The sequence below is a fragment of the Trachemys scripta genome, chromosome 5 (assembly GCF_013100865.1).
Source record: "Trachemys scripta elegans isolate TJP31775 chromosome 5, CAS_Tse_1.0, whole genome shotgun sequence".
In the NCBI taxonomy this organism is placed as follows: Eukaryota; Metazoa; Chordata; order Testudines; family Emydidae; genus Trachemys; species Trachemys scripta.
This window is the reverse complement of record NC_048302.1, coordinates 12,663,820-12,677,457: the sequence shown is the minus strand read 5'-3', so window position 1 is coordinate 12,677,457 and position 13,638 is coordinate 12,663,820. Positions and strand designations below refer to the sequence as shown.

Here is a 13,638-nt window from a genome sequence, read left to right as displayed (position 1 = left end):
TCCTTTATCTTGTTGCCTTTTTATTTGTAATAAGTTACATACAGCATTGTTCATTCTTTGGAAAGATAGTTACTTGGAGATTTGTCAAATATTGTAAAAAGGCACTTGTGACTAACAAATCCAGAAATACAGCAGACTTGTGCTAGAAAAAAAATCTCCCAAGCATCATACTGTAAAGAAATTAAGTTTGCTTGACTTCTTCCCCTGCATTATATTTGCATTACTCTAGATACAGCATTTGAAGTAATTTTTTATAATAAGAAATGACTCAAACCTGACAGATGTCTTTCTTGGGTTCCCAAACAAGGTGAAAGTTCCTTGGTAAATACCATTACACTCTGCAAATTCAGGGTCAAATATTGCCTCCATTATTCAGCAAATCCTACTGAGGTACTACATTTGTGAAGATTGGGTGAATCTAGCCCTTGATTTGTCCCAACTGTAACAGCAAAAAAATTTGAACAATGTAGTGTAAGTACTGTTATGTGAAAGTTTTCACTTTCCGCTGCAGCACTAGGTAGTGGTGATGGGTCAATTACCTGACCCTGTATAGCAGCTCTTAAACTTACAAGATAGATACTTTAACTCTTTCTAGCAGAAAGAGATCTACTAGCTAAAGCTAAACCAAGTCAGACTAGAAAGGTGATTAACAACTGGAGTGTCTTATCCTAGGGCTGTGGCAGATTCTCCATCACTTGACGTCTTTAAAGCAAGACTGGATTTAAAAAAAGAGAGGGGGGGGGCATCATGCAGAAGTTAAAACTTCACATGATGGCCTGACTTGTATAAATCAGACTCTAGCTCATCATTAATGGTTGCTTCTGGGCTTTAAAAAACAAAGCTCCTGCACCCTGTTCTTAGGTTTGTACTTCATTAGATACTTTAACAACTTCAGCTATTGTAGATATTCCTAATAATTTCACTTCACAAACTTTAATGATAGTTTACCCCCATTTACTGACATTTCTGTAACAGGCTACACTATACCCTTGCAGAGTGTTAGAAAACCCCACTATTGATCAACAAATCCCCTCCATTTCCTTTGAAAGTACAACTTACCTATTTGGCCAATTATACCAAAAAATGGAACAGGGGCAGTAACTGCTGCCAACGCTGAGATGTGTAAGATGTAACTCAGTTCTACTTCCCCACAAGTTGGCAGAGCTGCTGGCATGTCCTTCGTTTGTGAAGGATTGCTGCAGCTTGGGAGACAGTCTAAAGGCATTTCAGACTCCTTAGCTATTGGGGCAGCCACTAACAGCCATCGCTGCTGCTTTATCGTCACAGTGAGTGTGTTCAATGAGGCGGAAGGCCTCGAGGAACTCGTTGAAGTCTATGTTTCCATCCTTGTTGAAATCTATGCTGCGGGCCAGGTCACTGATGCCGTCATCTGTGAGCTCAATGTTCATGTGGGAGCTGAACAGCTTCCAGGTCTGGTGGAATTCCTCAAATGAAATGAGCCCTGCAGGGAAGAAACTTGCAATTCAGTTTAGGGACAGTCCTATGCTGCCCTCTAATGTGCACAAGGGGCCATGCAGCCCTCTTCTGAGCCTGCCCCTTCAGCAGCACAGGGGTAGGTAATGGTGCAGCTCCTGCATAGAACTGGCAGCCACGTTTTGTTCCTGGCTCAGACGCACTCCGTGATGTTGAAGTCATTTACTGCATGTGCCTCATTTTCCCATGTATAAACTGGTGACAATACTCCATCTCTCACTTAGGTGTAGAGGCTAAATTAATACATGTTTAGAAAGTGCTGGAGAAGAGTAAAGTATTGTTATAATTACTAATGCAAAGTTGATAATAGGCAAAAATGAAGCAAAGGTTTAATGCACTGTGGCACGAAGGGAGCTCCAAACAGCTGAGATGCACCAGGAGTGCGGGGAGAAGATACAGTGCCCCCTTACAGATAATTTAGTGGCATAAAAAATTAATTCAAATGGCTCTATTTACTGTGGTGCTGGGGCTTGCCATACATAATGGGATAGGTATTGCAGGGGATCTGAGCACAAGTCTGAATCTTCACCCATTATTGTTGATGCTGGCTAGCTGTCCACTTCCCCCAAGGGATTAACTAATAGGATAGATCAAATGTAACTTCAAACAGTTACACATTTCTTTTCTAGTGAACTTATCCAGGATAACGTCATATTATGCTACACTCCTACCACACTTTTCATCTGATGCTCTCAGTGTATTACAACCATTTACTGAATTAAGGGTAGGTCTATACTTACCTCCAGGTTGGGTGGTAAGCAATCGATCTTTCTGGGATCAATTTATCGCATCTTGTCTAGACGCGATAAATCGATCCCGGAAGTGCTCGCCATCGATGCCGGTACTCCTGCTCAGCGAGAGGAGTACATGGCATCGACGGGGGAGCCTGCCTGCCGCTTCTGGATCCGCGGTAAGTTCGAACTAAGGTACTTCGACTTCAGCTACGTTATTCACATAGCTGAAGTTGCGTATCTTAGTTCGAAGTGGGGGGTTACTGTGGACCAGGCCTAAGTTTCAGAAGATCCTGGCAGGTAGTATCCCCATTTTACAGATGGGAAACTGATGTACAGACAGGTACATCTGGATCCTACACTCCTGGAAATCATTGACCAAACTACCATTGTCTTTAATGGTGCATAATTGGAGCTTAAGTAATGTGCCATTACAGAAGGCAGCTATAGCACAACTGGGAACAAATCTCCTGGGTCATCCTCATAGGTAATATCCCTTTTGCACTGAGAGCCTACATGAGCCCATTTTCACAGCACAAAGAAGTGATTCAGCCACAGAGTGAACTAGACACATCCTCAGCTGAACCACAGGGCCATTTTTGGTTCCCAAGACCTTGTTCTAACCATTGAGCAAACTGCCTCCAGTTTCACATACGAGTGTGAGCCTAAAAGTGAGATGGAACAAAATAGAGAGGGGGGGAGGGAAGAAAACACATCCTTACCTGAATGATCGCTATCTATGATCCTGAAGATGGTCTCCAGGTTGGATCTGTTTCGATAAATGGTTTCTAGCAAGCTTGACTGTATGTGCTGGAAGATATAACATATTTCCTTTTATGCTTAAAACTTACTACCTAGTCCTAGCATAGCTGGGATTTCAGGCTTTTGTATAGTGATTCGAGTTGTATTGCATAAACAAAAGCAATTCATCTACACTCAAAAAGAATCGCCCTTTCATGTTACCTTGTGCTGCAAACTGAAACACCTAGAAATCCTTACTACATATTTTAACTGTAGACAGATCTAAATCTTTTGGAGTTGTCTTGACATTTTGATCCTCCTGGTTATGATTCTGCATCCCCGTGTGACCCCCATCTGTAAGCACTTAATAGTATCGGAAGGAGGGCATGTCTGTGCATGTGGGTTTGTGTTGAGATAGCTGATCGCACTACAGCTACGATCTTAGTGATTGGCAGTGAGCCCATTCCTAAATCCAGCAATTCGTAAACACAATGTCTCAGAGCCACATCCCTACAACTGGGATCGGAAAAGCCCTGAACTTCAGCAACTCTAAATCCAAACTGGGATCCAATCCTGAATTTCACAGTGGGCTGGGTTTCCACACACCTCATTTTAGGGCTTATTCCAAATCTAGATCTAAATAGGCCAGTTGGGTCCCCAGCTCTAGTTTTTCTTTGCTTTTCTAATTTTAAGCCCCTTAAGTGGCTTCCTGTGGCATGAAAAGAACCCGAACCAAAAAAATGCGAATAAAAGAAACACAAATCCACTCCTACCCACCTCACAGGATTGTTGTGAGGATTAAAGGATTAACTTGCTAGTGTTTAAGCAAATAAAGGAATAGAAATAAATACATAATTAACAACTACTTGAATAAAATGTTCATTGGCCTGCTCTAACACTCAATGGGCATCTTCCCAGCGATTTCAGTGGGGTTTGGATCGGGGCCTACATGAAGAAATTCTCCACCGAGGCTTTCCTAGCACATTCATGCACTCATCAGCATGGGATCTGCAGGCCCTGTCAGTTTGATGGTCAAGTCCAAGCATTGTCCAAGCCTTCAACTGTGCTCTGAGGAATGCTGCACCGTTCGTTACCTCTTTGCTCCGTTGCTCCACAGCTAAGTCATCCAGCCAGGATTTGTACTCCAGCAGGCCCCCGGCAGTGCTGCGCACCAGCTGTGGCCTCAACATCCTCCAGGGCAGTCCTAAATTCAAGACTGACTCCACCGCAGTTGCCCAGTCACTCAGTGTAATGGTACCTGTTTGAAAAGGACACTCATGAAAGCACCTTGGGAACCGGAGGCTGAAATCGCACTTAGGAAAGAATGGCATTGCTTATTTAGTAATCCTTTGGTTATATCGTCCCATCGTCCACTGGCTACGTGGGACCTCAAAGAGCCTTATTTTCACCCCTCCAACTTTGCACTGCAGTGACGTTCCTCCAGTCAAGGTGCAGCTAGATCAGCGGACATGGGGGTGAGAAGATGTCACTACAGGCACAGATATGGTATCTTTCCCCATCCTAAGAGCAAAGTTTCCACCCACACAAGCCTGGGTTAACAAGAGACAAACAGCAGCAACCTGGACACCAAGTCCCAAGTTTTCCCACTCTTGCTTTACGTCCATTGTCAGCCAGTGCTGCGCACCTGCTGTAGACAGTCTGCTCCCTTACACCAGGGACACCCACCTGGTACCCTGTCACTGCCCGCTAGTGCACATGAAGCTCTTTCTTTGCTTAGTCTTACCAGTTTCATCCTGGTCGTAGCCCTTAAATGCACAGATGAGGTCCGATGTGTGAGCAAAGAGCTTCTCCCTGAGCGCGCGGAAGGCTGACTCCTCCACTCTGCTGATCCTAGAAGAAGCAGAAGAGACGCAGCGATTTTGAAAAAGCTCATCCCATGAGCGCGAGATAAGGAGCATCTGCCCCTGCTGGACCATTCGCGCATGGGCCATACCCATCTCTCTCGCATGAGCGTAGAGCATTTGTTGTAGGCAAGTTAAACCCAAACTGCAACACATCAGATTACACACGATACCCTGCCACTTAGCTTTGGTGTAACTCATCCCAACACGAATCACAGCACTAGGACCAGTGCTACAAAACTCCCCACCACCATCCCATAGAACTAGAAATCAGTTCAGGAGCCTCGCTTGGTCCCAGGAATAGACACACGTGTTATTCCTAATGCACCGACAATGGCATGGTTTGTCCGCACTTGTTTCGGTTGTTCAGATGAGATCAGTCACTTACAACACGCTGGATGATCAGCTGCTGAAGTGATCGACTCAAACTTCCAAATCGTTTGCAAAGGGCAAGAGTTACACTTTGTATTGACAAGGGAAGACTGGAAATGGACCCACGATTAAGAGTTTATGATCATCTTCTGCATAACACACACAACCTCACCCAGGAATTCCTGTCCCAAGCACACAACTTGTGTGTGTATTAAAGCACATCTTTTAGAAAGACACCCAGTCTTGATTCATCAAGATCCAAACTTTCTCAAAACTTCAGGAATTTTCATATCTGGGGTTTTGGATTAATCAATCAATTCTGGTTTACTTCTAAAGCAGAATTTGATGATCCAAAGTGCATCTCTTAGTAGCATGGCTAACACTATAATAGCCTTGTATTTTTATGCCATTGATAACACTAAGCCAGAAAGTCTTGCCTTTGTCTCATAGTTAACGTATGGGCTGTCTTGTTAGCTTGATACTGCACAAAATGAGGGATCAGATCTGGCCCCAGTTTCACATAGGCTCCTCTGTTACTGCCAATCTCATAATAGTTTGAAGCAGAAAATATGGTCAGTACCTAAGTGAAAAAAATGGACAGGCATTTACAGTCATACACACAGATAATCCACCTTCACCAATCAGAGCTCAGATCAAGGAGCAGTAAAACTTGTTTGGGGAAAGGAAATTCAAGGAGAATGTTTGGGAAGGGAAGAATGAAAACGATACATGTTCTCTGTGTGCACTGCTAAAGTCACTGGACTCCACTGAATTCTCTTGGCAACACTCAACTCTCACATATACAGCTATGAATCCAGACTAACTCTGTTGAAGTCAGTGAAGTCACTCTGGATTTACAGTTGTGTATCTGAGAGCAGAATTTGGTCCTGTGTCTGCTCGTTAAACACAGTTGCGGTTTTCAAACCTGGCATAACTGCAAACAGTTTTGAACAGAACATCTGTTTGGAAGCCCCAGGGGTAATTATGTAATGAAGGAGAGAGGATTCCATTTTGCTAAATACAGCACTTTTCAATGGCTGGTCTGTGTGCAGGGGCAGCGTCTGGGGACAGATCCAACTGGAGCGTAACTTAGTTCAAGATTCCCAGGCCAAAAACTCACTTAAGGTGGAAAGCACATATCAATAATTTCAGGGTAAAAACCGTACAGGCACTTTGTCCAGTAGTTATCAACAAAAGCACCATTAGACTCCAAGAAATTCAGAGTTAAAGCCAAACTGAAAAGAAACCCGAAGTGATAGTAAGGAAATGCACTCCAACACCCTGAACTCTGACCCGTTAGCATGGGCCTATCCAGCTACCTTTCGATTGTGGCAGAACTCGTAGCCTTCCTGCTTGCACTCATGAGAGCGGATCAGGAACTGCAGACTGTGCTTCTGGAGAATCTTCTCCGTCACATCCGGCCCAAAGTAGCAACCGCCTCCTCGCACCATATTCATTTTACAGCCCTCCTGAGGCATGGGATCACTCCACAATATATCTACAATCTGAGAGATCAAACACACATGACGACTCTGTACAGTGGTTGCCGCTGCAATGTCAACATTTAACATTTACTTCACACATCAGAGCATCTGAGATTCCACAGGTATCATGTCCTCTAAGCACTGAGAGATTTCCAATACCACGGTGTGGCAACACCCAACCGTGCTCTGTATAGCCATAACACCTAGGAACCCATCATGAACCAGGACTCCACTGTGCCAGGCCCTGTACAAACACAGAACAAAAAGACGGTCTCCGCCCCAAAGAGACAAGTAAACAAGCAACAACATATTAAAAGGAGAAGAGGAGTTCCCAGGACTTTAATTTCCCTCAAAAGTTAAATTATTCTTAGTGCAATCTTCTCTAAGACTCAAATGAAACAAGGTTGAACTCACCTGCTTCCACTCTTCTTGGCTCGACTCGCTTGTTTCACAGGACTCCAGCTCTGACTCGGTCACGGTAACAGAGCTGGCGCAGGTGAGCTCCTTGTCTCCCGGATTCTCACAGAACCCCACCTGCCTGCGGCACTTCTCCAGCTCCTCTTGGACCGTCTGCCGGACCCATTGGGAGAGCTCCGTCCTGCTGGCCGTGCTAGCAGTGCTTGCTAGCCCAGGCTGGAGGCATGAGCCAGGGAACGAACTGCTCCTCGGAGGATTGACACCCACAGGACTCTCACCGTTTATCGCTTTGGAGTCCACGTGTCTACTCTTCTCTTTTCTCTTTTTGCCCCTTAACACGGAAACAAACTGAAAAAAAAGAGATAGGGGGTGGGTCTGGGCACCAGGAGCTCCCAAGTTCTGACCTTGGCTCCAACATGAACCCCACCTTTGTGGCTTTGGCCAAGTCACGCAGCACTCCTGGCCTCAGTTTCCCCCTCTGTTAAATTGGGATTAATCATACTCTCTTACTGGTCTGGCCCTAACTGTTGTGGAGTCCTGTGCAAAGTAGGATGTAACCGAGCTAGCACTGCTGGGAAGGATGGTCTAGTGGAGACAGGATTCTATTCCCAGCTTTGCCACTGCCTGCTGGGTGAACTTGGGCAAGTCACCCCCCCATGCCTCAGTTTCCCCATATTTAAAATGAGAGCAGTGCCTCACTGTTGAACGGGGTGATGTGACGATAAAATCCTTGCATGCTTATGAGGTACTCAGATCCTATGATTAAGAGACCCATGTCAGTACCTGGATAGAAATCAAACCAGCTAACCGTGGGAAGGGCTGGCAGCCGGACAAGCAAAAGATACTTGATTTGAGGAAGGTAAGAGGAGGGTTTAGTGATTAAAGGAGGAGGAGGATCAGGGACTCCTGGAGGGGATGTGGAAAGGATTTGATCAGCTACAAGGGAGCTTACGGAGCGTTTCAGCAGCTGAGAGTGGGTTGGCTGGGCGTGGGGTTACAGGGAGAGATCTTGTGGGTGTTATAACAGCAGGATCCCTCAGAAGAAAATGTGCCCTCCCCAAACCCCTGCACAGGAGGGAAGTGTGGTGAAGCGTGGCACACAGAGAGAAAGTAACTCGCCTAAGGTCACTCCGGAATCTTCCGAGGGCAGAGCCAGGACTAGAACCCCCATCTCCTGAGTCTCACTGTAGTGCCTTACCCACACCAGACCATCGCGAGCCCAGTGTTGAAAAAGAAATGACAAGCCAGGGGGGTGCAGAGCAAGGGGACTGGTGCTACCGAGGGCAACAATCCATGAGCAAGGGGACAGAGTCCTAACCCTTATTACGGACCCCCTTTGGATCACAGAGCCGGCCTCAGCCAATCCATTTAACAACGTCAAAATCCATCACAACCCAGGACAGAAACTACGTTCTTCCCACTGAAAAGAAACCCAGAGGCTATTCTATTCTCCTCCGCTTTACACCTAGTGCGCATGCTCAGTTAAGTCAAAATCGGTCCGTTTCAAGCTGGGATCTAAACATGCTTCCACTACAAAGCCATGCTCTGGGTTTTTATTCTCTCTGGCCAGGATACCAGAAATAAACAAGCTCTCGCAATCACAAACCAGCAGTGCCTTTGTATTTCAAGGGGTCCACAAAGAAGATGTACCTTGTGCCTTTGGATTTTGGCCAGCAGCTCCAGGTCAGTCATGTCAGACACCCCGCCGTGTAGAATCAAGACTTTCTGATCGATTAAGGTGGCCAGTGGCAGCCAGCAAAAAACATTCTGGAGCATCTTCAGAATTTTCTTCCCATGCACCTAGAAAGACAAGGGCAGGAAGGAGGAGGTGAAGCACCAGGAAGTGCGTGCCAGACACAGGAAAGAACGTGTGAGATTTCAAAGCAAACCTACCTTGTATTTTTGCATGACCTCCTTGGTGAAACCATAGCTAGATGGAAACAGAAGAGATGATTTTGAGTAGCCGTTTAATAACAAGCACCTTGCACTCCAATACCCCCCCCAGTCTGTGCCCATACCGTAAGTTGACCATGTGGTCCTCGTGGTTTCCGCGGTTCAGATGAACCTCCTTCGGGTACACCAAGAGAAAGGCAAAGAGAATGATCAAGATCTCAATGGACTGTTTGCCTCGGTCCACAAAATCCCCGTTGAACACATAGGACTTCTCCGGGGAGGGAAGGCCGTTCTACACAAACAAGAAATACAGACAAATGCCACAGAGCGAGAAGGGGACAGATGGCAAATCCCTCCCCTCCGCGTTCTCCGAACCGCCACCCATACATATATCTGTGTTCCAGCTCCCCTGATTCACAGCATCTTTATCATACACGTCAGCAACTGAAAAGAACCAGTATTGTCATCTAGTCATTGTGCCCCATGGTGAAATTCCGGCCCCACTGGTGTTAATGACAAAACTCCCCTTGACTTTTCTAAGGCCAGTATAATGCTAACTGTATTGTAAAGGATTAGGCAGAAGGAGGTTGATGATACAATTGGCCAACTCCTCTGGTGAGCCAAATGGCTGTAGTTCAATTGATGTCCGCACCCATTTACCCCACCTGAGCGTCTTGGCCATTATCTGCTCTGCAGCCTCCTATCACTTTACACATACGGATACAAACCAGTGGTAAGAAAACAGTCAGATGTTGTCTTGGAAAAAACGTACAACTAGACCAACAGCTGGAATAACAACCAGGGATAAGCTTTTGTTTAGGGAAGCCATTTCCAAACCCACTGAGCTGAATGTGAGAAGGCAGCTTTGAGAGCTTGATCCTGGAGAACACTCCACTGCGATCGGTGGGTGAAGGCCGCAGGACGGGCCAGTGCGACTCTTAGCAAAGCACAGTACATACCTTGTAAAATATCAGAAACAAGTCATCCAGCCGGCCATGCAAGTCTCCTAACACACGAAAAGACATTCAGTTCAGGGCGTGCTTTCCTCCTCCCTGATATTTAACAAAGCAAAGCTGTTCATGCTGTCGCTTAACAAAAGGGACGGCCATTAAATCGCTTTCTGTAAAAAACCGGGTCTATGAAATAAAGCCGCTAATACTTTAGGATGCACCACAAACCTTGCTCATTCTCCTTAATGATTAACTGGGTTTTAGGGTTTGGATTCCCCTGAACTGCTCTCGTGGAGCATTATGGGATGCATTTATTAAAATGCATCCACCCCCACCCAAGCCCCCTTCCCTTCCACAACTTCTACTGTTCCATCAGAGCTATCGCAGCCTAAATACTAGCATCACTAGATTCACTGACCACAATATGCGTGCATGGCCAAGCCTCAGGGCAGCTCGGTTTATATTCCAGCGGCTGAACTGATCTAGACTAGGGACAGAATACAACTGACACAGCTCCTTACGCTGAGCGGTTCGGTTTGATTTGACTTGAATGCAGCAAGTAAAGGTGAGCACTGATATCCAACCTGCAGTCCCACTGCATCCACAGACCCAGCTATACCATTTTGAAGCTACACCACCACAGGTAACAACACCAGATCCTGCTCTGTTATACACATACGCCACCATTTCATTCACTGGGGTTACACACCTATTACAGAGCAGGATTTGGCCTACACTCTTTTGCATTTAAGAACAATAACCATCCACGTGCGTGGCTGCTAGTTCTGGAGGTTCGAGGGGGTTTCCTTTCGAGCGCTCTTACCGCAGACGGTGATCTCCTCGCTGTAGCAGGTGGAGACATGATTGATGTTTGGCAGCTGAATGAGATGTCTCCTGGTCTCGTGCAGGAGTTTTAAGACATAATGAGCGTGGAGCTGCTACTGGGAGAAATCGAGGGAATTAGAGTGGGAAGTTCACCACACGACAGCGTTCGGGGAGCAGAAGTGAACAGACTTGGGCAAGCTGTTAGCATGGTACTTCCAAATGGAAAGGGCCACCTAACGTGCTACTGCTGGTAATGGGGTGTCCAGGAGAGGTCCAGGGGGAAAGGAGACCTGGACTGCTTACATGGGCCAGCCCAGCTGAGATCGCAGTAGCCAAGTTAGGAAGGACTAGCTGCAATTCTTCTACGTGGGAGTATGCTAGGGGCCAGATTTTGAACAACGCCTCTCACTGAGAGCAATGGGAGCTGCTGGGGCCTGAACATGTTTGAAAATCTGGCCCGCCGAGAGACAGTGAGAGCTAGTGTGTTGTGGCACAGGACCAGGGCAGCTGTGCCAGTGGTTACCTGTTACCACCTACAAGCTCCAAGAGATTAGGACCCTGCTGTGCTAGGCACGGTACATACACAGAAGAGACAGTCCCTGTCGGGAAGAGCTTACAAATTAAACAGATAAGACAGGCACAGGCTGAGACAGAAACAGCAACAGAGAAGGGAAGTGACTCGCCCAAGGTCACACGCCAGTCTGGTGACAGAGCCGGCGACAGAACCCAGGACTCCTGACTCCCAGTCCAGTGCACTATCCACTAGACCTTGCTGCCTCGCTTCCACAGAGCCACAGCCCAGATATTCCAGGTAGGAAAACAGTCTCCTCCAGGAGTTTCTTATTTTTAGTCTTCCCCTCAGAAAGTGCGACTTTGTGTTGCCTTGTGTCCAGGTGCAGCACACGTATCTAGAATTTATTTAATGCTGCTGAACTAAGAGCACATCTTGATGAACAGTTAGTGCGTGGCAAGCTAGGTTGTAAATCCACCTCACACTAGCCTGCTGCGCACTAATTGTCCAAGTGAACCCTGCCTGCTCACGCAGTGAGCACTGACCTGCCCCTATTCCAAAGTGGAGTAGATCAAAGTTCATTATGGGACTTTGAATGCACAGCAGCCGGCACCACATGGATACTTAGTGCACAGCAGGCTAGTGGACTGTAGATTTAGCTGCACGCTGCATGCTCACTGTTTGTCTAGCCACGCCTTTGTAGAGACGCCAGCACTGTTCTTGAGGGAGAAAGTCGCAGAGAACTGCCATTATTCAAGAAATTGAAATTAATGGAGATATCCCATCTCCTAGAACTGGAAGGGACCTTGAAAGGTCATCGAGTCCAGCCTCCTGCCTTCACTAGCAGAACCAAGTACTGATTTTGCCCTAGATCCCCAAGTGGCCCCCTCAAGGATTGAACTTACAACCCTGGGTTTAGCAGGCCAATGCTCAAACCACTGAGCTATCCCTCCCCCCAAGAAGCCACCACCTTGTTAACTGAGCTGGGCGGAAACCAGACTTCCTGTATTACAGGAAATTAGGTGAGTTTTAAATTTGTTTTCATTCTGATTCAGAATGAAAACAAAGCCCGTTAGACATTCTCAAAGATACCCTAAGAGAAGTTACAATAAAAGAGATGGGATTATCGGAATTTCTCCAGATGGTGTTCTAATGCGTTTTTGCTCGCAATAAGGGAAGAGATGAACGCAATTGAAGTCTGCCGCTTGATGGGCGTCTGCGCGACTTCAGAGATCCGGGGGTGGTCCTAGGTAGGATTAGAGTTGACAAGAACAATAGCATATTGACTCTAATGGGACTTTTTGGAGAGCAAATAGGCAGGCACAATTTCATGGCACAAGCCGTAGCCGCAACCCAAGAGCCCAATGAAGACTCTAAGAATTATTTAACCCGGTGGGGTCTGATGCAGATAATGGCCGGCTTAACACCGATGGGCAACACCACAGCGCTGGACAAAGTGGCATTCAGCGTACAATCCTTAAGAGACTGCTGCTTCCCTAATCCCTACTACTCCGAGAGACTTGGAATTTGGCAAGATGGTCGCCCAGCTCCCCTAGGGGAACTAAGAGGTTTGGTCCAACAAATAACTACGCATTCGGGACCACAGCCCGCTATCAAAAAAGAGAGAGCTGCCTATGTAGCTGCATTAGAACCAGTTGTTACGTACACCAATGAGAGCAGCACAAAGGGAATCACGGGGTCCCGAAGAGGATATACTAGAGGACGATCCCATGGACAGGGAAACTGGGGCGACAAGGAGATTGGTTATACCCTGACCTCCGGCAATATCAGACAGCCTCCTCTCAGGAATCAAAGGAGGGAGGTGGGCACACGGAAAATGAGGTTCGATGGATAGCCTGGCGAACACTAATGCAGCACGGGGTCCCCACATTAGAACTAGTCAGGGAAGCCATGAAGTTGCAAACCCCACCAAAAGAGGTAGCTAGCGTAACTCCTAGTATACCACCCCTTTCTTCCTCGCTGCAATGCTTCCCGGACCCACTCCCTTTTCTGGGGCAAGAATAGAGGGGCCTACTGAATGGGGAACCCCCACCACCAGTAGGGGCACAGAGGTGGAGGTTCATAGGCAAAGTCTCCTGGGATCCCGCGGGATGGCCATGTGTGAACATTCAGCAGGGTGGATATAACCCTACACTAGCTTTAATAGATACAGGAGCCACTGTATCCTTAATCAAAACAACCCCAAAAGCAGGAAAAAGACTAAAACAGGTAGCTTTGAAATCCATTCAAGGGAAACCTAATCTCAGGTGGGAATGAACCCAAGTCCCCTTTTCAAGGGTTCGAGACATTAGGGGATTTGATCCAAACTCCCGATTGGATGATGAAATTATTCTGGGA

At 46.7% G+C, this 13,638-nt stretch overlaps 1 protein-coding gene across 1 annotated transcript in view; it reads right to left on the bottom strand.

The window, feature by feature from the left end:
* Positions 1-5: 5 nt before the first annotated feature.
* PPEF2 (protein phosphatase with EF-hand domain 2) overlaps positions 6-13,638 on the bottom strand; it is a 34,392-nt gene continuing 20,759 nt past the window's right edge. Inside the window, exons 5-16 of the mRNA XM_034771564.1 lie at positions 10,768-10,882; positions 9,954-10,000; positions 9,120-9,286; positions 8,995-9,031; positions 8,752-8,901; positions 7,099-7,449; positions 6,520-6,705; positions 5,638-5,780; positions 4,711-4,817; positions 4,061-4,224; positions 2,948-3,035; positions 6-1,462 (exon numbers count right to left, since the gene is read on the bottom strand). Coding sequence (XP_034627455.1) covers positions 1,236-1,462; positions 2,948-3,035; positions 4,061-4,224; positions 4,711-4,817; positions 5,638-5,780; positions 6,520-6,705; positions 7,099-7,449; positions 8,752-8,901; positions 8,995-9,031; positions 9,120-9,286; positions 9,954-10,000; positions 10,768-10,882 — 1,782 coding nt within the window. The 3' untranslated portion in view covers positions 6-1,235. The remainder of the gene's footprint in view (positions 1,463-2,947; positions 3,036-4,060; positions 4,225-4,710; positions 4,818-5,637; positions 5,781-6,519; positions 6,706-7,098; positions 7,450-8,751; positions 8,902-8,994; positions 9,032-9,119; positions 9,287-9,953; positions 10,001-10,767; positions 10,883-13,638) is intronic.